The sequence below is a fragment of the Bufo bufo genome, chromosome 2 (genome assembly GCF_905171765.1).
Source record: "Bufo bufo chromosome 2, aBufBuf1.1, whole genome shotgun sequence".
Taxonomy (NCBI): domain Eukaryota; kingdom Metazoa; phylum Chordata; class Amphibia; order Anura; family Bufonidae; genus Bufo; species Bufo bufo.
This window is the reverse complement of record NC_053390.1, coordinates 441823070-441847933: the sequence shown is the minus strand read 5'-3', so window position 1 is coordinate 441847933 and position 24864 is coordinate 441823070. Positions and strand designations below refer to the sequence as shown.

The window sequence follows — 24864 nt, the reverse complement described above, 5'->3', positions numbered from 1 at the left end:
GTCTCACTGCTCTTACCGTAAAGAATCCTCTTTTATGTTTGTGTACAAACCTTCTTTCCTCCAGTCGCAGAGGATGTCCCCTTGTCACAGTCACAGTCCTGGGGATAAATAGATGATGGGATAGATCTATGTACTGACCCCTGATATATTTATACATAGTAATTAGATCTCCCCTCAGACTTTTTTTTTCTAACGTGAATAACCCTAATTTTGATAATCTTTCAGGGTACTGTAGTTGCCCTATTCCAGTTATTACTTTAGTTGCCCTCCTCTGGACCCTCTCCAGCTCTGCTATGTCTGTCTTGTTCACTGGAGCCCAGAACTGTACACAGTACTCCATGTGTGGTCTGACTAGTGATTTGTAAAGTAGTAGGAATATGTTCTCATCACGGGCATCTATGCCCCTTTTGATGCAACCCATTATCTTATTGGCCTTGGCAGCAGCTGCCTGACACAGTTTTTTGCAGCTTAGTTTGCTGTTTATTAAAATTCCTAGATCCTTTTCCATGTCAGTGTTACCGAGTGTTTTACCATTTAGTATGTACGGGTGACTTGCATTATTCTTTCCCATGTTCATAACTTTACATTTGTCAGTGTTAAACCTCATCTGCCACTTATCTGCCCAAGCCTCCAATCTATCCAGATCCCTCTGTAGTAGTATACTGTCCTCTTCAGTGTTAATTACTTTACACAGTTTAGTGTCATCTGCAAAAATTTATATTTTACTATGCAAGCCTTCTACAAGATCATTAATAAATATATTGAAGAGAATAGGGCCCAATACTGACCCCTGAGGTACCCCACTAGTGACAGTGACCCAATGTGAGTGTGTACCATTAATAACCACCCTCTGTTTTCTATCACTCAGCCAGTTACTTACCCACATACAGACGTTTTCTCCCAGTCCGAGCATTCTCATTTTATATACTAACCTTTTATGTGGTACAGTGTCAAATGCTTTGGAGAAGTCCAGATACACGACATCCATTGATTCGCCGCTGTCAAGTCTAGAACTTACCTCCTCATAGAAACTGAATAAATTAGTTTGACATGACCGATCCCTCACGAAGCCATGCTGATATGGCGTTATTTGCTTATTTCCGTTAAGATGCTCTAACATAGCATCTCTCAGAAAACCTTCAAACAGTTTACCCACAACAGATGTTAAACTTACCGGCCTATAGTTTCCAGGCTCTGTTTTTGGACCCTTTTTAAATATTGGCGCCACATTTGCACCATATTCACACTCTATACAGCCAATGGCACATGATACATGAAATACAGTGTCCTTAACACGTTCAATGCTGTGCAGTGGATTTTAGGAGACTGCATAATGAATGAGACAACCACTCTAACTGCATATTGGGTCCATCCCACTAAAAATTTCTGCTGTGAGGCAGAATGTATGCATTTTGAATCAACTGTGAAAATGAACTGAGAGAAGTTGACAAAGAAGAACATATGAATGTATAAAATATATAAGTGCTAAAAAAAAAACAAGGTCAGAGAAGGTAGGTCCCCTAATTAATGGTAAAGGGGGATAGGTAAAGCGGTTTTTACCGCTTTATATACAAAGGAAGATAAAGGAGATTTTATTGGTGGTGCCAGAGCTATTAGTACATCCAGTAATATACTCAACTGGCTAACTGTAGATGAGGTCCAAGCTAAGTTAAATAAGGTAAATGTGAACAAGGCTCTAGGTCCAGATGGATTACACCCAAGAGTTCTTAAAAAGCTCAGTTCAGTCATTGCTGTGCCCCTGTTTAAATTTTTTAAAGGGACTGGTATAGTGCCAAGTGACTGCTGCAAGGCAAATATGGTGCCCATATTCAAAAGGGATCTAGGTCTTCCACAGGTAATTATAGACCAGTTAGTTTAACTTCTGTTGTGGGAAAAAAACGTTTGAAGAGCTCTTAAGGGACTATATACAGGAGTATGTGACTGTAAATAATATCATAAATGATAATCAATATGAGTTTACCAAGGACAGACGTTGTAAGATAACCCAGGTTTGTTTTTATGAGGAGGTGAGTAGAAGCCTCGACAGAGGGGCAGCTGTGAATGTAGTGTTTCTGGATTTTGCAAAGGCTTTTGATTCTGTCCCTCATAGATGTTTAATAGGTAAAGTAAGGTCTATAGGCTTGGAAAGTATAGTTTGTAATTGGATTAAAAACTGGCTGAAGAACCGTGTCCAGAGAGATGTGGTCAATGATTCCTATTCAGAATGTTCCCGGGTTATAAGAGGTGTACCCCAAGGTTCAGTGCTGGGTCCTCTATTATTTAATTTATTAATGATATTGAAGATGGAATTAGGCTACTTTCACACTGGCGTTTCTGGGTCCGCCTGTGAGATCCGTTTCAAGGCTCTCACAAGCGGCCCAAAACGGATCAGTTCAGCCCCAATGCATTCTGAATGGATAAGGATCCGTTCAGAATGCATCAGTTTGCCTCCGTTCAGCCTCCATTCCGCTCTGGAGGCGGACACCAAAACGCTGCTTGCAGCGTTTTGATGTCCGTCTGACAAAACTGAGCCAAACGGATCCATCCTGACTTACAATGTAAGTCAATGGGGACGGATCCGTTTTTACTGACACAATCTGGTGCAATTGAAAACGGATCCGCCTCCCATTGACTTTCAATGTAAGTCAAAACGGATCCGTTTGCATTATCATTTGCATTTATTTATTTTTTCATGGTAATGCAAACGGATCCGTTCTGAACGGATACAAGTGTTTGCATTATAGGTGCGGATCCGTCTATGCAGATACCAGACGGATCCGCACCTAAACGCAGGTGTGAAAGTAGCCTTAATAGCACCATTTCTATTTTTGCAGATGACACTAAGCTATGTAGTACTCACTAAGCTATATAGCTATAAGAAAGATGTCCAAAAACTGCTGGACACTGAGTGATTGGGTATCAACTTGGCAAATGAGGTTCAATGTGGATAAATGTAAAGTTATGCATCTTGGTAGTAATAATCTCTATGCATCATATGTCCTAGGGGATGCAACACTGGAAGAGTCACTTGTAGAGAAGGATTTGGGTGTACTTGTAGATCATAGATTAAATAACAGCATACAATATCAATCAGCTGCTTCTATGGCTACCAGGATATTGTCATGTATTAAGCGAGGCATGGACTCGCTGGGCAGGGATGTAATACTACCACTTTACAAAGCTTTGGTGTGGCCTCATTAGGAATATGCAGTTAAGTTCTTGGCACCAGTCCATAGAAAAGATGCCCTGGAGCTGGCAAAAGTACAAAGGAGAGCAACTAAACTGATAAGGGGCATGGTGAAAAACTTTTCCATATAAAATGCCCTCAAAAGACAAGGGGGCAGTGCCTCCGACTAGAGAAGAAAAAGTTCAGTCCCTAGAAGCGTCAAAGCTTCTTTACTGTAAGAACTGTGAATCTGTGGAATAGACTTCCTCAGGACGTGGTCACAGCAGGAACAGTGGACAGTTTTAAAAAGGGTTTAGATGAATTCTTAAAAGTAAATTACATTAATGCTTATGAAAATATGTAGAAATCTAAATCTCACTTCCTTTCTGGGATTCATGTCCCCTCCTATCCTTTAGTTAAACTTAATGGACTTATGTCTTTTTAACTATGTAATTAACTATGTAAAATGAAGAACGGTAGTAGAAGCCCTCATGGAAAACTCAGTATTAACATTGAGATGATTGACTGATTTAATCTGCCACAATACAGCACAGTCAGTGGGCACGAAGGAATACATCACGCAGAAACCTTTGTATGCTTTGTATCTGTTAATAAAACAAACTCCATTCACATTAAATGTGTCAAAAAAGAACAAAAAAATCCTTATTAATACTGTACACTGAAAACAGTGTGAATTTTCCTGTTGTAATAATTTTTAAGTGCCCCAAGCATGTCTGTTAAACAGAAGATTCATACTTACCTGTTCCATGACGCTCCAGTCCTCTGCAAAGCCTCTGCTATCTCCATCTTTTTGTCCCCACGCTGTTTACAACCGGAGGTGCATGGACATGGTCACATGCACCACTCCAGCCAGTGTTCTGCTTGTGGCCACATCACCGCTGAAGAAAGTCATTAGCTGGAGCGGCACTTGTGACCATGCCAATGCACCACCGGAAGAAAGCGGCATGAAGCAGGTAAGTATGAATCTTCTGTTTCAGCAGGCAGGCAGGCGGCGCGCACTTGCTTAAAAATCATAAAAAGCAGAAAACCTATTTAAAGAGAGTCCTTTATATTGAAAATACATTACAGAATGTGAACATCATGTTATACAAGACCTGAGTAGATTAATATATATTTTTCTGCTGAAACATTCAGTATAACTTGTGCTTTATTCATTTACATCTCTGTTCACGGTGGGTTTAGGAGTCCAGAGGCAAGTACTAATCCATGACTGACAGTTATCTCTGCTTAAAGGGGTTCTGCAGTTTGTTTTAACTGATTATCTATCCTCTGGATAGATCATCAGCATCTGATTGGCTGGGGTCCGACACACGGGACCCCTGCCGATCAGCTGTTTAAGAAGGCAGTGAAGCTCCAGCAGCGGCACGGCCTTCTCACTGTTTACCGCCTGCCCACTGACGTCACGACTAGTATCAACTGGCAAGGGCGCGGCTAAACTCCGTTCACTTGAATGGAGCTTAGCCCCGTCCAGGCCAGTTGATACTAGTCGTGACGTCACCAGGCCAGCGGTAAACAGCGAGACGGCCGAGGCGCTGCTGGAGCGCTGCTGCCTTCTCAAACAGCTGAGTTATGCGAAACATAACTGACATAAAAAGAAATTACAACAGATATTGTAGAAGGCAATTGTCATATTTATTTATTTTAGTTTCCACTTTTATTTTTATGAAGATTTGTCTATAGTTGTCCACTATGTTAGTTTCTATTGATACTCAAGTAGGAGGGTTGTCAGTCAACTCTGAACCATGAGAGGAATCAGAGGAGGGTTATCTGCAAGGCTGAAAGAAAGACAGGTATAAAACCCCTCGAGAGCTTTAATAGATGACAGGAAATATTTGTCAGACATCTACTTCCTGTTCAATGGCATAACTATAGGAGAGGGAGCAGTCACAGCTGTGACAGGGCCCACGAGCCAGGGTGGTCCACAGATCCCAGATACCAGACTGAATACTTGTTTGATCTCATTTGATGTCTGGCATCCAAGGTACAGTATTGTAAAACTTAGAGATTTGAGTGGATAAGGCAGGGGGAGATTTATACTGCTGGACATTCCCCACTATCAGAAAGGAAATTATCAATATTTTATTGCCAAAAACATCTGTAATATCATAAATGTGCTTTTCTTTCAGTTATTCATTTGTAAATCTGCCTGATGAACCTTGCAAATATAATTTTCTGGCCAGCCAGAAAATATTCATGATTACGAAGATATAGCACTATATTCTAGATCTTCGAGAATTCTCGTAGTGCCGAAATTCACGATAAAAATTTGCGATTAGAATATTCGGACTAAATTTTGGACTAAATTGCAGAACTGATGTCCCAACCCTGCAAACAGTAGTCAAGTCTATCAATTTATCACTGGAGCAATTATGGCACCAGGTCAAACAATGAAAACATTGGGGGAGATACATTCCTCAACATTGAAATTGCACCACCAAGAAAGACAAGAGTAAGTAGAAGGTGTCAGTAAGGTCTGCAAATGATCTAATTTTCAAGCACCTAGCTCTAATCTGTGGGAGGGGCATAAAAGCCAAATTGAAAGCATAGTTTTTACAGACATGAAACCTCAAAAATCGGATGAAGTTGTGTGGAATGATTGTGTGATGCCTCCTGTTTGTTAATGTGCCAGTTATCACCACTTGTCCCAAACTGAGAAGGACAGAATCCTTGAACTGAGAGATTGCTAAGCGCCTAGGCTGAGATGTAGGCCCTGTTCAATGTTGTGTGTCCCGATGGTTGGGAGAACAAGTAACTGAAATGACAGCAAGAGGAGCACAGACGCAAACCTCTGCATGGATGGAGCATATAATTAAAAGAATGGCACATAGTGCCCCATTATGTATCCCAAGCCTAGGGTGGCAAAAAGTGTCTAGACAAACCATCAGAAGGCAATTGCATGAAAATGGGCTACAAGCAGATGTCCAGCTACAGATATTCCATTGATTTCAAGGCATCGCTCACAAAGGCGATGTTGCACAGCAAGATGGCAAAGCAGGCTGGAATAGAGGTCTATCCTCTTCAGTGATGAGTCCTGCTTTTGTCTCAGATGCAATGATGGCTGTGAATCGATCTGGAGACCATGTGGGCAATGCCATGAAGAGGCCTTAACAAGTGAACGGAACACCAGTCCTACCCCCATGATTATGGCATAATTTACGGTAGTTGGACACCTCTAGCATTCATTTCAGGTACACTAAAAGTTTGGCGTTACATTGATTTGATTGTGAAACTAGTGGTATGGCCATTTCTCCAAAGTGCCCAGGAACAAACAGGACAAAGCCAGGCCGCATGTTGCTTGTGCTACTATGAGCAACCTGCGTTGCCTAAATGTGCTACTATCGCCTGCAGCTTCTTCGGACATGTCTCCCATCAAGCACATCTGGGACATCATTTGGTCGGCAATTGCAAAGGGAGCTGCCAGTAATAGATCTTGATGATTTGCATGCCCAAGTGCATACAGCCTGGCAGAACATTGCTCAGACAACAATTATTAACCACACTGATAGCATGCCAAGGTGTCTAAGTGCTTGTATTTCTGTGCATGGCACTTATAATCAGTACTGAATAAATCATGATGTTTTGATTACCATTTGCATTATTAACATGTCTATAGATCCTGTGATTTTCATAATTTTGACTTTTTCTTCTTGGTGTTCCAATTTCAATGTTGGAGAGTGTATATCAATGGCACTCCGCCTGGAAAGTGCCTTGATTTGTGCCAGAATTTGTGGCACACACTTGCTTTGCCAAATACATACACTAATTTGCCAAATAAGTGTATGCTCCACAATTTAGTTTGATTTACGACATGCTAGACATGAGTTTTTTTTAGACAACTTCTGAGCCAACTTTTTGTCTAGTCCTATGTTGCACCTTGTTTTGTCGCAGTCTATACCAGCTCCAATGTGGTATAAAAAGTGATGTAACATTCTGATAGTATAAAGCCAGATGTTGCAAATAGGGATTTTTTTAGTGCATAGTGTCACATCTTCCTTTCAGTACATTCTACATTACAGATTCAGACACATTTATGAATCCAAATTATAAATTAAGTGCAAACTAACAATGGCGCAAGCACAATATTCTTAATATCTTAATATACAGTAGCTGCCCCACTGAATCCTGTGACTATTATAAACATATTCAAAAAGCATTTACTGGCAGAGGTCACACTGCATTGTTTCTGCCAGAGTAAAAATACTACTCTCAGGGTACTTTCACACTAGCGTTTTTCTTTTCCGGCACTGAGTTCCGTCAAAAGGGCTCTATACCGGAAAAGAACTGATCAGGTATATCCCAATGCATTCTGAATGGAGAGTAATCTGTTCAGGATGCATAAGGATGTCTTCAGTTCAGTCTTTTTGACTGATCAGGCAAAAGAGAAAACCGTATGCTACGGTTTTATCTCCGGCAAAAAAAAAACTGAAGACTTGCCTGAATGCCGGATCTGCGACGGAACTGCTTGCCGGATCACTCTGCCACAAGTGTGAAAGTAGCCTATGCATTGCTAAGCAGTATTTTCATCCGGATGGGAGTATAAATTTTTTTATTTTTCTGTTGATGTAGCCGTGTGACGGCTTGTTTCTTTGGGATGAATTATATTTTTAGTGACTTCATTTTGAGAAACATATAACATAGTACATACATAAGGCCGAAAAAAGACATTTGTCCATCCAGTTCGGCCTGTCATCCTACAAGTTGATCTAGAGGAAGGCAAAAAAAACCCTGTGAGGTAGAAGCCAATTTTCCTCACTTTAGGGGAATAAAAAATTCCTTCCCGACTCCAATCAGGCAATCAGAATAACTCCCTGGATCAACGACCCCTCTCTAGTAGCTATAGCCTGTAATATTATTACACTCTAGAAATACATCCAGGCCCCTCTTGAATTCCTTTATTGTACTCACCATCACCACCTCCTCAGGCAGAGAGTTCCATAGTCTCACTGCTCTTACCGTAAAGAACCCTTTTCTATGTTTGTGTACAAACCTTCTTTCCTCCAAACGCAGAGGATGTCCCCTCGTCACAGTCACAGTCCTGGGGATAAATAGATGATGGGATAGATCTCTGTACTGCCCCCTGATATATTTATACATAGTAATTAGATCTCCCCTCAGTCGTCTTTTTTCTAACGTGAATAACCCTAATTTTGATAATCTTTCAGGGTACTGTAGTTGCCCCATTCCAGTTATTACTTTAGTTGCCCTCCTCTGGACCCTCTCCAGCTCTGCTATGTCTGCCTTGTTTACAGGAGCCCAGAACTGTACACAGTACTCCATGTGTGGTCTGACCAGTGATTTGTAAAGTAGTAGGAATATGTTCTCATCACGGGCATCTATGCCCCTTTTGATGCAACCCATTATCTTATTGGCCTTGGCAGCCGCTGCCTGACACTGTTTTTTGCAGCTTAGTTTGCTGTTTATTAAAATTCCTAGATCCTTTTCCATGTCAGTGTTACCGAGTGTTTTACCATTTAGTATGTACGGGTGACTTGCATTATTCCTTCCCATGTGCATAACTTTACATTTCTCAGTGTTAAACCTCATCTGCCACTTATCTGCCCAAGCCTCCAATCTATCCAGATCCCTCTGTAGTAGTATACTGTCCTCTTCAGTGTTAATTACTTTACACAGTTTAGTGTCATCTGCGAAAATTGATATTTTACTATGCAAGCCTTCTACAAGATCATTAATAAATATATTGAAGAGAATAGGGCCCAATACTGACCCCTGAGGTACTCCACTAGTGACAGTGACCCAATCTGAGTATGTACCGTTAATAACCACCCTCTGTTTTCTATCATTGAGCCAGTTACTTACCCACTTACAGACGTTTTCTCCGAGTCCGAGCATTCTCATTTTATATACTAACCTTTTATGAGGTACAGTGTCAAATGCTTTGGAGAAGTCCAGATACACGACATCCATTGATTTGCCGCTGTCAAGTCTAGTACTTACCTCCTCATAGAAACTGATTAAATTAGTTTGACATGACCGATCCCTCACGAAGCCATGCTGATATGGCGTTATTTGCTTATTTCCCATAAGATGCTCTAACATAGCATCTCTCAGAAAACCTTCAAACAGTTTACCCACAACAGATGTTAAACTTACCGGCCTATAGTTTCCAGGCTCTGTTTTTGGACCCTTTTTGAATATTGGCACCACATTTGCCATGCGCCAATCCTGTGGGACATTCCCTGTTAGTACAGAGTCCGCAAATATCAGAAATAAGGGTCTGGCTATGACATTACTTAATTCCCTTAGGATACGGGGGGTGTATGCCATCCGGTCCTGGCGATTTGTCTATTTTGATTTTTTTAAGTCGCTGTTGTACTTCTTCCTGGGTCAGACAGGACACTTTTAATGGCGAATTTATTTCAGCATTCAGCATTTCATCTGACAGTTTATTTTCCTCAGTGAATACATTGGAGAAAAAAATATTTAACAGCTTTGCTTTCTCCTCGTCGCTCTCTGCGACTCCCCCCTCATTACTCTTTAAAGGGCCGACACCTTCAGATTTATACTTTTTAACATTTATATAATTGAAGAACATTTTAGGGTTAGTTTTACTCTGTTTGGCAATTAATCTCTCGGTCTCTAGTTTGGCCGCTTTTATTTGTTTTTTACATGTTCTGTTTTTTTCCTTATAGTTTTTCAGTGCTTCCGTGCTACCCTCCTGTTTTAGGGTTTTATATGCTTTCTTTTTGTCATTTATTGCTTTCTTTACAGTTCTGTTTATCCACATTGGTTTCTTTTTGTTCCTTAACCTTTTATTCCCATACGGTATGTACCTCTCACAATGAGATTTTAGGATGTTTTTAAAGATATCCCATTTTTTGGCTGTATTTTTATTTTTGAGGACTTTGTCCCAGTTAGTTAGGCCTATGGCCTCTCTTAGTTGGCTAAATTTAGCTTTTTTGAAGTTTGGTATTTTTGTTTCTCCCTGTAGAAACGCTCTTTTGAATGATAATTGGAAGGTTATTACTTTATGGTCACTATTTCCCAGGTGTCCCCCAACCTGCACGTCTGTTGTTCTGTCAGGTCTATTGGTTAATATTAAGTCCAGTATGGCCGTCCCTCTAGTCGGGTCCTGAACCAGTTGGGAGAGATAATGGTCTTTGGTTATTGCCAAGAATCTGTTTCCTTTATGAGATATACAAGTTTCAGTTTCCCAGTCTATATCTGGGTAGTTGAAGTCCCCCATAATAACCACCTCATTATGATTTGCCGCCTTGTCTATCTCGTTTAGTAGTAGATTTTCTGTGGACTCTGGTATATTAGGTGGTTTATAGTAGACTCCTATTAGTAATTTATTGTTGTTTTTAGCTCCATGTATCTCTACCCACAGTGACTCCACATGTTCATGTCCCTCACTTATATCTTCACGGAGTGTGGGCTTTAGACAAGATTTTACATAAAGGCAGACCCCTCCACCTCTCCGGTTTTGACGATCCTTTCTGAACAGACTGTAACCTTGTACATTAACTGCCCAGTCATAGCTATCATCCAGCCATGTCTCAGTTATTCCCACTATGTCATAGTCCTCCTCACACATCACTAATTCCAGTTCACCAGTTTTATTAGTCAGACTTCTGGCATTAGTATACATACATATGAGAGGTTTATGTATATTTTTTACCCTACACCTTTCCTTCTGAACTGTTCTTGTCCCTCCTTCCATTTCTCCCCCAGTCCCACTACCTTGCCCCCGGTCTCTATCTGCACTATCTTCCCCTTCTATAGTGTAATTACCCTCCCCCCCAGTCCCTAGTTTAAACACTCCTCCAACCTTCTAGCCATCTTCTTCCCCAACATAGCTGCTCCTTCCCCATTGAGGTGCAGCCCGTCCCTACGATAGAGGCTGTAGCCGACAGCGAAGTCGGCCCAGTTCTCCAGGAACCCAAACCCCTCCATCCTACACCAGTTCTTGAGCCACTTGTTAATTTCCCTAATCTCCCGCTGCCTTTCTTGTGTGGCCCGTGGTACCGGTAGTATTTCGGAAAATACTACCTTTGAGGTCCTTGCCCTAAGCTTTTGCCCTAAATCCCTGAAATCATTTTTAAGGACTCTCCACCTACCCCTAACTTTGTCATTGGTTCCGATATGGACCATGACCGCTGGATCTTCTCCAGCCCCTCCCAGTAATCTGTCAACCCGATCCGCGATATGTCGAACTCTAGCGCCAGGAAGACAGCACACTGTTCGGCGATCACGGTCTTTGTGACAGATTTCCCTATCTGTTCCCCTAATAATTGAGTCTCCCACTACCAGCACCTGTCTGGCCTGCCCTGCTCTCCTGGTCCCCTGCTTACCGGAGCTGACATTCCCCTGACTGGCAGAGGAAGTGTCCGGCTGCGGCAGTGCCGTCCCTGGACTGACATCCCCCTCATCTGCCAAACGTGCAAACTTGTTGGGGTGTGTCAGATCAGGGCTAGCCTCCCTGGCACTCTTCCCTCTACCCCGCTTTCTAAATGTTACCCAGCTAGCTACCTCACTTTCCTCAGCCTCCTCTCTGTCACCCTCTCCCTCATCTACCCCAAAGAGTGCTTGCTCGGTGAGAAGCAAACTTTTTTGCAAATTGTCAATGCCTCTCAGTGTTGCAACTTGCCCATTTAGAGACTCGATTAGCGATTCCAAACGGGTAATTTGCTCACATCTTGAACAAAGAAATTCACCCTGGAACGGCTGTTCCAGGACTGCATACATCATGCAAGATGTGCACTGGACTGCGTTGTCAATTGTGCAACACATACTAAATGGGGATTACACCACAAAAGAAAAAAATACAATACAATGTAGTAATAATATACAGGCTAATTGCAGTCCCCCTCTGAAGTCCCTGAATCTAAAGTCACTTAATCTTAAGTCACACACTTACACAACCACACTTAATCAACCACGTGTCGCGGTCAAACTCGCGTTATATATCTGCTTATATTAATATAAATGCAGCTCACTGCACCAGCCTGGTTTGCTTCCCCTCTGGAATCAAAAAGGCTGTGCTGTTCTTACTGCTGAGTTTTTAAAGTCTCCTAATTAGACAGCCACACCCTAATTAAACAGCCACACCCTAATTGCTCACCTGTGCAACCCCTGGAGAAAGAAAAAAAAAAAAAAAGTGTTATCACAGCACAAAATACAGTCAAACACAGCCACTCATCAATGTCCACAAATTATTTAGCTCTCAGATACTCCCTCACTTAATCTTAAGTCACACACTTAATCAACCACACTTAATCAACCACGCGTCGCGGTCAAACTCGCGTTATATATCTGCTTATATTAATATAAATGCAGCTCACTGCACCAGCCTGGTTTGCTTCCCCTCTGGAATCAAAAAAACTTTTTTATTAATGTTTTGGGGATGGTAATGGAAAAAAAAGGAGTTGTGCCATTGTTTTTTGCACTTTAATATTAAGATGTTCACAATGCAGCATAACAAGCATGTTTCTTTCATTCTATGGGTCAGTATGATAACGGAGATACTAAATATGCATACTTTTATGTGTTTTTACTACTTTTTAACAATAATAGCACTTCTCATGCAAAAATAATCTGACATATCATGCAAAAATATGCCTAAGGCTTTTTGCATAAAATTGTTCGTACAGGCGTATATGATGCCTATACAAGTGTTGCTGCAACCTTTATTGGCTTTTACACCTTACAGATGGCAACAACCTGCCCCACAAAGGGGATATATAAATAGTAGACGATAATGCATGAATATTAAAGTTTTGTGCTGTAAGGATATTGATGACCTATCCAGAGGATAGTTCATCAATATCAGATCGGCAGGGGTCTCACTCCCAGCACCCCTGCCGATTGGATGTTTGAAGGGGTCGCGGCACTAGTGTGAGTGCTGAGTCGTCTTCAATGGCTAACTGCATGCTATATTATAATGGCGATACAACTGCTCATCTCATTCAAGTGTATGGGACTAGAAATTGTAGACTGTACACTGCACAGCCGCTACAAAAGAAAAAAGTGTGCAGTTAAACATTGAAGAGGACGCAGGGCTCATACAAGTGCACAATGGAGGAGAGCTGATGGCACAATGGGGGGAGAGATGATGGCACAAGGGGGGAGAGATGATGGCACAATGGGGGGAGAGATGATGGCACAATGGGGGGAGAGATGATTGCACTGGGGGAGTAGAGCTGATGGCTATGGGGTGGGGGAGAGCTGAAGGCACTGGGATGGGGGAGAGCTGATGGCACTGGGGACTGGAGCTGATGGCACTGGGGTGGGGGAAAGCTGAAGGCTCTGGGGTGGGGTGAGCGGATGGCACTCAGTGGGGAGAGCTAAAGGTACTGGGTGGGGAGAGAAAAAGGCACTGGGGTGAAGGAGAGCTGATGGCACTTGGTGGGAGAGAGCTGATGGCACTGGGGGAGTGGAGCTGATGGCACTGGGGTGGGGGAGAGCTGATGGCACTGGGGGAACGGACCTGATGGCATGGGGGAAAGCTGATGGCACTGGGGGATAGTGGAGCTGATGGCACTGGGGGGAACGAAGCTGATGGCACTGGGGGGGAACTGATGCACTTGGGCTGATCGCACAGTGGGGAACAAGGGGTGTTGGGGACTAATGGTAGGGGGTCTTATGAGTTTTTATAAAGGAAAACAGTCTATTCATTTTTTCTTATTAGATTACTCGATTAATTTTAAAAAATAATCAATAGAATACTCGATTACTAAAATAATCGTTTACTGCAGCCTTACCTCCGGGGCACTCTCTATTGCAGGGAACACCAGTCAAATGGAAGTTGAGGTGCCCTTGATGGTAATGGGTGTTTAGGGTGCTTTTGTGGCTGGCCCCTGTGTTCGTGACGCCAGCACCATTAGGTGCAAATGTTGAGAGTAGTAGAAAGGATGAGGAGTCAGTTGTAATAAAACACAGTTGAACTTTTACTGAATCAATGGTCTCAGGACACTTGGTACAATTCATTTATATATCAAAGGTAATAATCCAGATGTTATTTAGCTGAGATCCTTATACCAGGTCTGGCAATGGTCAGTTGAGGAGTTCTCTAATGCTGTTACTTTACCGGCAAAGAATGGGTAAATTTGCGCTAAGTCGCTTTCTAGAAACTCAGGTACTTAATATAATGATTTCCTATTTATCTTGAGAAATCCAATAAGGGCGTTCTCCCTCGTGGCAGGCAAACTCTCTGCTACATTATTCTATGCAGGATGCTCTCCTGAAATATTCAGGTTCACTATGTCCCAGAAGGCATTTAGTGGAAAAAAGATAATTCTGCGGGCTAATCATCCAGTTGTGTCTAGGTACAGATGTAGCAGGGGTAACACACACACCATTAACTCAAATTTCTTAACTCATCGTGTTATCTTGAAACAAAATCCATTGAAAAGCAATTGCTTAAAGGGAACCTGTCACCAGGATTTTATGTATAGAGCTGAGGACATGGGTTGCTAGATGGCCGCAACCACATCCACAATACCCAATCCCTATAGGTCTGTGTGTTTTATTGTGTAAAAAAACTGATTTGATACATATGCAAATTAACCTGAGATGAGTCCTGTCCCTGACTCATCTCAGGTACAGGACTCATCTCAGGTTAATTTGCATATGTATCAAATCTGGTTTTTTTACACAATAAAAGCACACAGAGCTATGGGGACTGGGTATTGCGGATGTGCTAGCGGCCATCTAGCAACCCATGTCCTCAGCTCTATACACAAAATCCTGGTGACAGGTTCCCTTTAACGCATTTAGTTGCATTTAGTTTAGATAACATGTCTCATAAAGCATATGTGTTAACCCTGCTACATCCGTACCTTTTAAGTTACTCCTGGTCACTGATGCTTATGAAGTCCCTTGGCTAGACAGCTCTAATCTTCATTAGACTTGCTCTATATTCATACTTACATTTACTATTTTGTGCTGGACTGCAGTAAACTCTTGGTTTGTCCTCTCCAGGCTTGATCAGGGCCCAGAGGAAAGAAAGGCAACATTTTGGACTGAGCCCGTTTTCCGCTATACATCTCCTTCTTCTCTCTCTCAACTACTTCCTTCTACTTACTCTCTCTAAGTCAGCAAACCCCAAGCTATATATAGTATGTGGCGCCAGCACCACCTAGGGGCGAATAAATGTAATGACAATGCCAGCCTAATATTAGGAAATACAATACAAATAATTATCCAGAAATTAAGGGGACCACTTGTACACACATAAGTGGGACGCTGCATATATGCCTCTGAATGCTGTAAAAAAAATGAGGTCATACTTATCTCTTTCTCCAGCACTGTTCTCTGTACAGCTTGTTCAGTCCTCCTGTACATGCTTCTACAGAATCCATTACAGGATATGTCTACCATATGTGAAGGTGGGTACCAGCATAATTACAGCCCCCTCCCCCACCCTACCCCCGAAAATAAATCTGAAATGTCAGGCTAAATTTTGTGCAATTTCATATGTACCATATATGCTCAATGTAACTAAATCTGCCAGCTGTTTTTTACCTGGAGTGATACATCAATGGTGCCAATGCTTTACAGTTACAGACAGTAGTATTTACATCAGTTTCCCACTGAAGAACATAGGGATATTTATGTTGTACAGTATCATTAATCACTCTTTATGTCAGAAAGGATCCCAGGGGGTATAGCTGAAATTTACAGACAGACTCCATAACTCTCTAGTTTATAGCATATTTTGATTCCAAGACTTTCATTCCACGGAGTTATCAATTTATATTATTTTTATATGCATATCTGTTGCTTACCGTGGCCAGAACACTTTCCCTCCTTGCAGTCAGTACAAGATGTGCTCCAGCTCTGGCATAGTTATATGCCATCTCTGCCCCAATGCCAGTGCTGGCACCAGTAACTAGAACCCTAGCGTCCAAAAGGCTTGCTGTAAAAAAAGAAACAGGCTTCATAAATGGCTTAAATTGGGTGAAAGAATAAAATGTATTCTTAAATGGGATGTCCAAACAAAATGATTATCTGATTTAGGGCTCATGCACAAAAAACTTATTATTTGTCCACAATTTTTTGTGGGTCGGATGCAGACCCATTCACTTCAATGGGGTTGCAAAAGATGCAGACAACACACAGTGTCCACATTCATATGTCCATTCCGCAGCCCCACAAAAAAATTGAACATGGCCTATTCTTGTCTGGATAGGACTGTTCTATCATGGGCCGGAGGTTCTGTAAAATGGGGAACACACAAGGCCGATATCCGCGTTTTGCAGATCCGCAATTTAGAGACCGCAAAAACGTCCACGGACCATGAGCACCATATTATAGATGATTATCTGATTGGTGAAGTTTGAGGCCTTTTTAATATTAAAGCCAGTGCTGAATTGAGAGGATAACTCAGATCATCCATTGCAATCACAGATAACGCTAGAATGCAAAAAAATAAAAATAAAGTTTTTTAACTACAAGTTCCTTCTTCACAATGTAGGCACAGGTAGTGCTATCGTTCTTAACAAGGAAGCAATAACTTTGTGCTGTACTGCCTTTTTATTGAGGGACACAGCAATGTAACAACATAATTGGTAAAAGCCCTTCCACTTTTTGTTCTCATGCAGATCACTGAATGCAGAGTGCTGCTCAGGAAGCTGAAGCCAAGTATAAGTGTGCGGCCACACGGTGCAGTTTTGTAAGCCAAAACCGGGAGTGAATTCAAAAAAGTGGAGCAGTTGGATCTGTCTTGAATACTTTCTCCCGTTTTATGATCTACTCCTGATTTTGGCTTCCAAAACTGCATGCAGAAACCTGAACGTGTGGCAATGTGGTGCCTTACTGCATTCCCACGTGCATGTACATGATGTGATCGGGCGCGGCTGTTACTATCCTGCTGCATCCACCGGCATCGCTGTATGCGGTCATGCCGGTGGATTAACCCTTTCACATGCCGCGGTCAGCGCTGACTGCGGCACGTGCAGAGTTTACAGAGGGAGGGGGCTCCCTCCGATTCCATCGCCCCTCCGTGCTGACAGGGGACCGATGGTTGCCATGGCAGCCGCCAGCCCCGATGCCTTCCACAGGCCTCGGAGCCTGCCAGCTACGGAAGCCCAGGAGATCCAGCCTGAGGGCTGGGTCTCCTAGGCAACTGTCAGTGTCTTACATAATGTATTGTACTGAATTGAAACAGGGATCAAACCCTGAAAACGTGAAGTCCCAGAGGGACAAATATAAAAAGTTTTTTTTAAAAAGTGTATTTTTTTATAATAAACAATATTTAAGTTTCAAGTTAAAAAAAGCCTCCTTTTTCCAAAATAAAGTAAAAAAAAAATTTGGTCACTAAAAGTGCAACATCAAGCGATCAAAAAGGCGTATGCCCCATAGAATAATACCAATCAAACCGTCACCTCATCTCGCAAAAAATTAACCCCTACCTAAGACAATCGCCCAAAAAATAAAAAAAAATATGGCTCAGACTATGAAGACACTAAAACATGATTTTTTTAGTTTCAAAAATGTATTTATTGTGTTGTGAGAGATGGATTTTATTTCTCTACATTCTGTAGTACACATTTTTGTCCACTGGATGGCAGCGAACTAGATGTATGAGCCATGTGTGCATTCTTTGTTTTAAGGTCAAGGGGGAAGGGGGGAGTTGGAGTTAGATTGCAGTTTTCAAATCTACCTATGAACTCAGAGTTGAAGTTGCTGAAACCACTCCTATCAGGTTAAGGAGCCAATAGTCTCTTCTTAAGGAACACCCCTTTTGTGATGTCATGTCTGCTATATATGTGAATGTATTTTCAAATAAACGGGGTCTTGCTCAGGGGAATGAGGAAGTGCTTTCCCATGAAACCACCTAGTGTGCCTGGTCTCATTATGAAAGCTGTATGGCATGCAGATACTTATACTTCTAATTGATTTGGCAGTACACAAACAAGAAGAGAATCGCATGAATTGCGATGACAGTGTTAAATGAAAAAAAAAACAGACATATTAAGTATCGCCGCGTCCGTAACAACCTGCTCTATAAAAATACCACTTTTTTTTTTTTTTGATTCCAGAGGGGAAGCAAACCAGGCTGGTGCAGTGAGCTGCATTTATATTAATATAAGCAGATATATAACGCGAGTTTGACCGCGACGCGTGGTTGATTAAGTGTGTGACTTAAGATTGAGTGACTTTAGATTCAGGGACTTCAGTGGGGGACTGCAATTAGCCAGTTTCTTATTACTACATTGTATTGTATTTTTTGCTTTTGTGTTGTAATCCCCATTTAGTATGTGTTGCACAATTGACAACGCAGTCCAGTGCACATCTTGCATGATGTATGCAGTCCTGGAACAGCCGTTCCAGGGTGAATTTCTTTGTTCAAGATGTGAGCAAATTACCCGTTTGGAATCGCTAATCGAGTCTCTAAATGGGCAAGTTGCAACACTGAGAGGCATTGACAATTTGCAAAAAAGTTTGCTTCTCACCGAGCAAGCACTCTTTGGGGTAGATGAGGGAGAGGGTGACAGAGAGGAGGCTGAGGAAAGTGAGGTAGCTAGCTGGGTAATAGTTAGAAAGTGGGGTAGAGGGAAGAGTGCCAGGGAGGCTAGCCCTGATCTGACACACCCCAACAAGTTTGCACGTTTGGCAGATGAGGGGGATATCAGTCCAGGGACGGCACTGCCGCAGCCGGACACTTCCTCTGCCAGTCAGGGGAATGTCCGCTCCGGTAAGCAGGGGACCAGGAGAGCAGGGCAGGCCAGACAGGTGCTGGTAGTGGGAGACTCAATTATTAGGGGAACAGATAGGGAAATCTGTCACAAAGACCGTGATCGCCGAACAGTGTGCTGTCTTCCTGGCGCTAGAGTTCGACATATCGCGGATCGGGTTGACAGATTACTGGGAGGGGCTGGAGAAGATCCAGCGGTCATGGTCCATATCGGAACCAATGACAAAGTTAGGGGTAGGTGGAGAGTCCTTAACCACTTCAGCCCCCAGTGCTTAAACACCCTGAAAGACCAGGCCACTTTTTACACTTCTGACCTACACTACTTTCACCATTTATTGCTCGGTCATGCAACTTACCACCCAAATGAATTTTACCTCCTTTTCTTCTCACTAATAGAGCTTTCATTTGGTGGTATTTCATTGCTGCTGACATTTTTACTTTTTTTGTTATTAATCGAAATTTAACGATTTTTTTTGCAAAAAAATGACATTTTTCACTTTCAGTTGTAAAATTTTGCAAAAAAAACGAGATCCATATAGAAATTTTGCTCTAAATTTATAGTTCTACATGTCTTTGATAAAAAAAAAATGTTTGGGTAAAAAAAAAATGGTTTGGGTAAAAGTTATAGCGTTTACAAACTATGGTACAAAAATGTGAATTTCCGCTTTTTGAAGCAGCTCTGACTTTCTGAGCACCTGTCATGTTTCCTGAGGTTCTACAATGGCCAGACAGTACAAACACCCCACAAATGACCCCATTTCGGAAAGTACACACCCTAAGGTATTCGCTGATGGGCATAGTGAGTTCATAGAACTTTTTATTTTTTGTCACAAGTTAGCGGAAAATGATGATTTTTTTTTTTTTTTTTCTTACAAAGTCTCATATTCCACTAACTTGTGACAAAAAATAAAAACTTCTATGAACTCACTATGCCCATCACGAAATACCTTGGGGTCTCTTCTTTCCAAAATGGGGTCACTTGTGGGGTAGTTATACTGCCCTGGCATTCTAGGGGCCCAAATGTGTGGTAAGGAGTTTGAAATCAAATTCTGAAAAAAATGACCTGTCAAATCCGAAAGGTGCTCTTTGGAATATGGGCCCCTTTGCCCACCTAGGCTGCAAAAAAGTGTCACACATCTGGTATCTCCGTACTCAGGAGAAGGTGGGGAATGTGTTTTGGGGTGTCATTTTATATATACCCATGCTGGGTGAGAGAAATATCTTGGCAAAAGACAACTTTTCCCATTTTTTTATACAAAGTTGGCATTTGACCAAGATATTTATCTCACCCAGCATGGGTATATATAAAATGACACCCCAAAACACATTCCCCACCTTCTCCTGAGTACGGAGATACCAGATGTGTGACACTTTTTTGCAGCCTAGGTGGGCAAAGGGGCCCATATTCCAAAGAGCACCTTTCGGATTTGACAAGTCATTTTTTTCAGAATTTGATTTCAAACTCCTTACCACACATTTGGGCCCCTAGAATGCCAGGGCAGTATAACTACCCCACAAGTGACCCCATTTTGGAAAGAAGACACCCCAAGGTATTCCGTGAGGGGCATGGCAAGTTCCTAGAATTTTTTATTTTTTGTCACAAGTTAGTGGAAAATGATGATTTTTTTTTTTTTTTTTTTTTTCATACAAAGTCTCATATTCCACTAACTTGTGACAAAAAATAAAAACTTCCATGAACTCACTATGCCCATCACGAAATAACTTGGGGTGTCTTCTTTCCAAAATGGGGTCACTTGTGGGGTAGTTATACTGCCCTGGCATTTTCCAGGGGCCCTAATGTCTGGTAAGTAGGTACATGACCTGTGAAATCCGAAAGGTGCTCTTTGGAATGTGGGCCCCTTTGCCCACCTAGGCTGCAAAAAAGTGTCACACATCTGGTATCTCCGTACTCAGGAGAAGGTGGGGAATGTGTTTTGGGGTGTCATTTTACATATACCCATGCTGGGTGAGAGAAATATCTTGGCAAAAGACAACTTTTCCCATTTTTTTTATACAAAGTTGGCATTTGACCAAGATATTTATCTCACCCAGCATGGGTATATGTAAAATGACACCCCAAAACATATTCCCCAACTTCTGCTGAATACGGAGATACCACATGTGTGACACTTTTTTGCAGCCTAGGTGGGCAAAGGTGCCCAAATTCCTTTTAGGAGGGCATTTTTAGACATTTGGATACCAGACTTCTTCTCACGCTTTGGGGCCCCTAAAATGCCAGGGCAGTATAAATACCCCACATGTGACCCCATTTTGGAAAGAAGACACCCCAAGGTATTCAATGAGGGGCATGGCGAGTTCATTGAAAAAAAAAATTTTGGCACAAGTTAGCGGAAATAGATTTTTTTGATTTTGTTCTCACAAAGTCTCCCTTTCCGCTAACTTGGGACAAAAATTTCAATCTTTCATGGACTCAATATGCCCCTCAGCGAATACCTTGAGGTGTCTTCTTTCCAAAATGGTGTTATTTGTGGGGTGTTTGTACTGCCCTGGCATTTGAGGGTCTCCGCAATCATTACATGTATGCCCAGCATTAGGAGTTTCTGCTATTCTCCTTATATTGAGCATACGGGTAATGAGATTTTTTTTTTCCGTTCAGCCTCTGGGCTGAAAGAAAAAAATTAACGTCACAGATTTCTTCATTCGCATCGATCAATGTGGATGAAAAAATCTCTGCCAAAAAAAGAAAAAGGAGGGGAAAGGCGTCTGCCAGGACATAGGAGCTCCGCCCAACATCCATACCCACTTCAGCTCGTATGCCCTGGCAAACCAGATTTCTCCATTCACATCAATCGATGTGGATGAATAAATCATTGCCGGGATTTTTTTTTTTATATATACAAAGTGTTTGCCAAAGTATATGAACACCGCCACCTCCTCAGCTCATATGCCTCGGCAAACGTATCTTTTACTGCAGAGGAGAAATCTCGTCTTGCAGCGCCGCATACACCGACTTGCGTGTAATCTGACAGCAGCGCAATGCTTCTGTCCGAATGCACATCAGTGCTGCAGCTAGTCGATCGGTTGGTACACCTGAAAGGTAAAAAAAACAAAACAAAAAAGAAAAAACCAGGCCGCAAAGCAATAACTTTATTAACTGTTGAACAGAACATATTAACTTTTTTTAAACTTTTTTAACTGAACATTTAACTTTTTTACTTACCGGTATTTTTTTTTTTGTTTAGTTTTTTTTACCTTTTATAGAACAAACCTCTCCTTCCCCATGGGACAATGTGCAAAGCGCAAATCGCCCAAAGATGTGGCGAAGTACGTTATGCACTTTATCCCAGGTGAAAGGAGAGGTTTGCAGCAGCTGTGAGTGAATGGGCCCTAATAGCCCTGTGTGCCTGTCCTGGTGAGATGTGATCCCTATGCTAGGTGTACCTGTGTGTGGTACTTCCGGAAACACTCTCCATAGCATAGGGCAGGGTGGTCAGCACAGTCAGGACAGAAATAGCGGGTGTCACGCCTTATTCCACTCCTGCTACAGACACGACATCTTTTTCGGGGTGACGGTTGGGTTGAGGTACCAGGAACGACACTGGGGAAATGTCGCTCGTGTAGACGGCTAACTACACTGGTGGATGGGGCCACGGAACCTCCTGGGTAAAGGAGGTTCTCGATGATCTCTTCCTGGAATTTGAGGAAGGATCCTGTTCTCCCAGCCTTACTGTAGAGAACAAAACTATTGTAGAGCGCCAATTGAATTAAATATACAGACACCTTCTTATACCAGCGTCTGGTTCTGCGGGAAACTAAATACGGAGACAACATCTGGTCATTGAAGTCCACCCCTCCCATGAGCGCATTATAGTCGTGGACACAGAGGGGCTTTTCAATGACACGGGTTGCTCGCTCAATTTGGATTGTCGTGTCTGCGTCAATGGAGGAGAGCATGTAAACGTCACGCTTGTCTCTCCATTTCACCGCGAGCAGTTCTTCGTTACACAAGGCAGCCCTCTGCCCCCTTGCAAGACGGGTGGTTACAAGCCGTTGGGGGAAGCCCACGCGACTAGTTCGCGCGGTGCCACAGGCGCAAATCCGTTCTAGAAACAAATGCCTAAAGAGGGCCACACTTGTGTAGAAATTGTCCACATAAAGATGGTACCCCTTGCCGAATAAGGGTGACACCAAGTCCCAGACTGTCTTCCCACTGCTCCCCAGGTAGTCAGGGCAACCGACCGGCTCCAGGGTCTGATCTTTTCCCTCATAGATCCGAAATTTGTGGGTATAGCCTGTGGCCCTTTCACAGAGCTTATACAATTTGACCCCATACCGGGCACGCTTGCTTGGGATGTATTGTTTGAAGCCAAGGCGCCCGGTAAAATGTATTAGGGACTCGTCTACGCAGATGTTTTGCTCAGGGGTATACAAATCTGCAAATTTCAGGTTGAAATGGTCTATGAGGGGCCGAATTTTGTGGAGCCGGTCAAAAGCAGGGTGGCCTCTGGGACGGGAGGTGGTATTGTCGCTAAAATGCAGAAAACGTAGGATGGTCTCAAATCGTGTCCTGGACATAGCAGCAGAGAACATGGGCATGTGATGAATTGGGTGCGTTGACCAATATGACCGCAATTCATGCTTTTTTGTCAGGCCCATGTTGAGGAGAAGGCCCAAAAAAATTTTAAGTTCGGAAACTTAGACTGGTTTCCACCGGAAAGGCTGGGCATAATAGCTTCCCGGGTTAGCGGTTATAAATTGTGTGGCATACTGGTTGGTCTCTGCCACGACTAAGTCCAAGAGCTCCGCAGTCAAGAACAGCTCAAAAAATCCCAGGGCCGAACCGATTTGAGCCGTCTCAACCTGAACTCCAGACTGGGCGGTGAAAGGGGGAACTACTGGTGCGGCTGAAGTTGGTGACTGCCAATCAGGATTTGCCAGCACCTCAGGGACTCTAGGGGCTCTACGGGCCCGTCTTTGCGGTGGCTGCGACGGGGTAACTATTGCACGTGCCACCGTACCAGCTTCAACTGCCCTTCTGGTGCTCGCTACTTCACCATGTTGTACGGCAGTGCTGGTACTAGGTCCAGGAAGGGCTGCGCTGCTGGTGTATGCCTCACCACGTGATCCGGCAGCGACAGCCCCACTCTGCTGCTCTTGAAGCGGATCCTGCGTAACCTGTGGTCTAGCGACATGGGGCCGGGTACGCCTGGTGCTGCCAGGGACCTCCACCTCCTCGTCCGAACTTTGGGTCAGAGAGCCACTGCTTTCCACAGGTTCATATTCTGACCCGCTAGATTCGTCAGATGAGGGTTCCCACTCCTCATCCGACTGGGTCAGAATCCTGTAGGCCTCTTCAGAAGAATACCCCCTGTTTGACATTTTGGACTACTAAATTTAGGGGTATTCCCTGAGACTACCCAAGAAAAAAAGCAAACCTGTCTTACAAAGGGGAGGCTAGCGAAGTACCGGAGGCTGCTGCGGTTGATAAAAAATATCAAAACTGATTTTTTTATCGCCGCAGTGCGTGTAAAATGAATGTGCAGCGATCAAAAAATATATATTTTTTGTCACTGCGGTGGGGCGGGCGTGGGTGAACGCACGTGTGGGCGACCGATCAGGCCTGATCGGGCAAACACTGCGTTTTGGGTGGAGGGCGAGCTAAGGTGACACTAATACTATTATAGATCTGACCGTGATCAGTTTTGATCACTTACAGATACTATAAAAGTACAAATGCTGATTAGCGATACGCTAAACAGCGAATAAAAGTGACTGCAGTGCGGTGGGGTGGGCGCTAACTGACGCTAACTACCTAACCAAGGGGCCTAAACTATCCCTAAAACCTAACAGCCAATACCAGTGAAAAAAAAAAAGTGACAGTTTACACTGATCACTTTTTTTCCTTTCACTAGTGATTGACAGGGGCGATCAAAGGGGTGATCAAAGGGTTAATTGGGGTGCAGGTGGGTGATCTGGGGCTAAGGTGTAGTGTTGGTGTACTCACAGTTCAGTCTGCTCCTGTGCTGGATCCAACCGACGAAAAGGACCAGCACAGGAG

General features: G+C 42.9%; 1 protein-coding gene across 1 annotated transcript in view; it reads right to left on the bottom strand.

Annotated features, from left to right (window-relative positions):
• HSD11B1L (hydroxysteroid 11-beta dehydrogenase 1 like) overlaps nt 1-24864 on the bottom strand; it is a 143978-nt gene that overhangs the window by 95745 nt on the left and 23369 nt on the right. The window contains exon 2 of the mRNA XM_040417489.1: nt 15934-16064. Within this exon, the coding sequence (XP_040273423.1) occupies nt 15934-16064 (131 nt within the window). The remainder of the gene's footprint in view (nt 1-15933; nt 16065-24864) is intronic.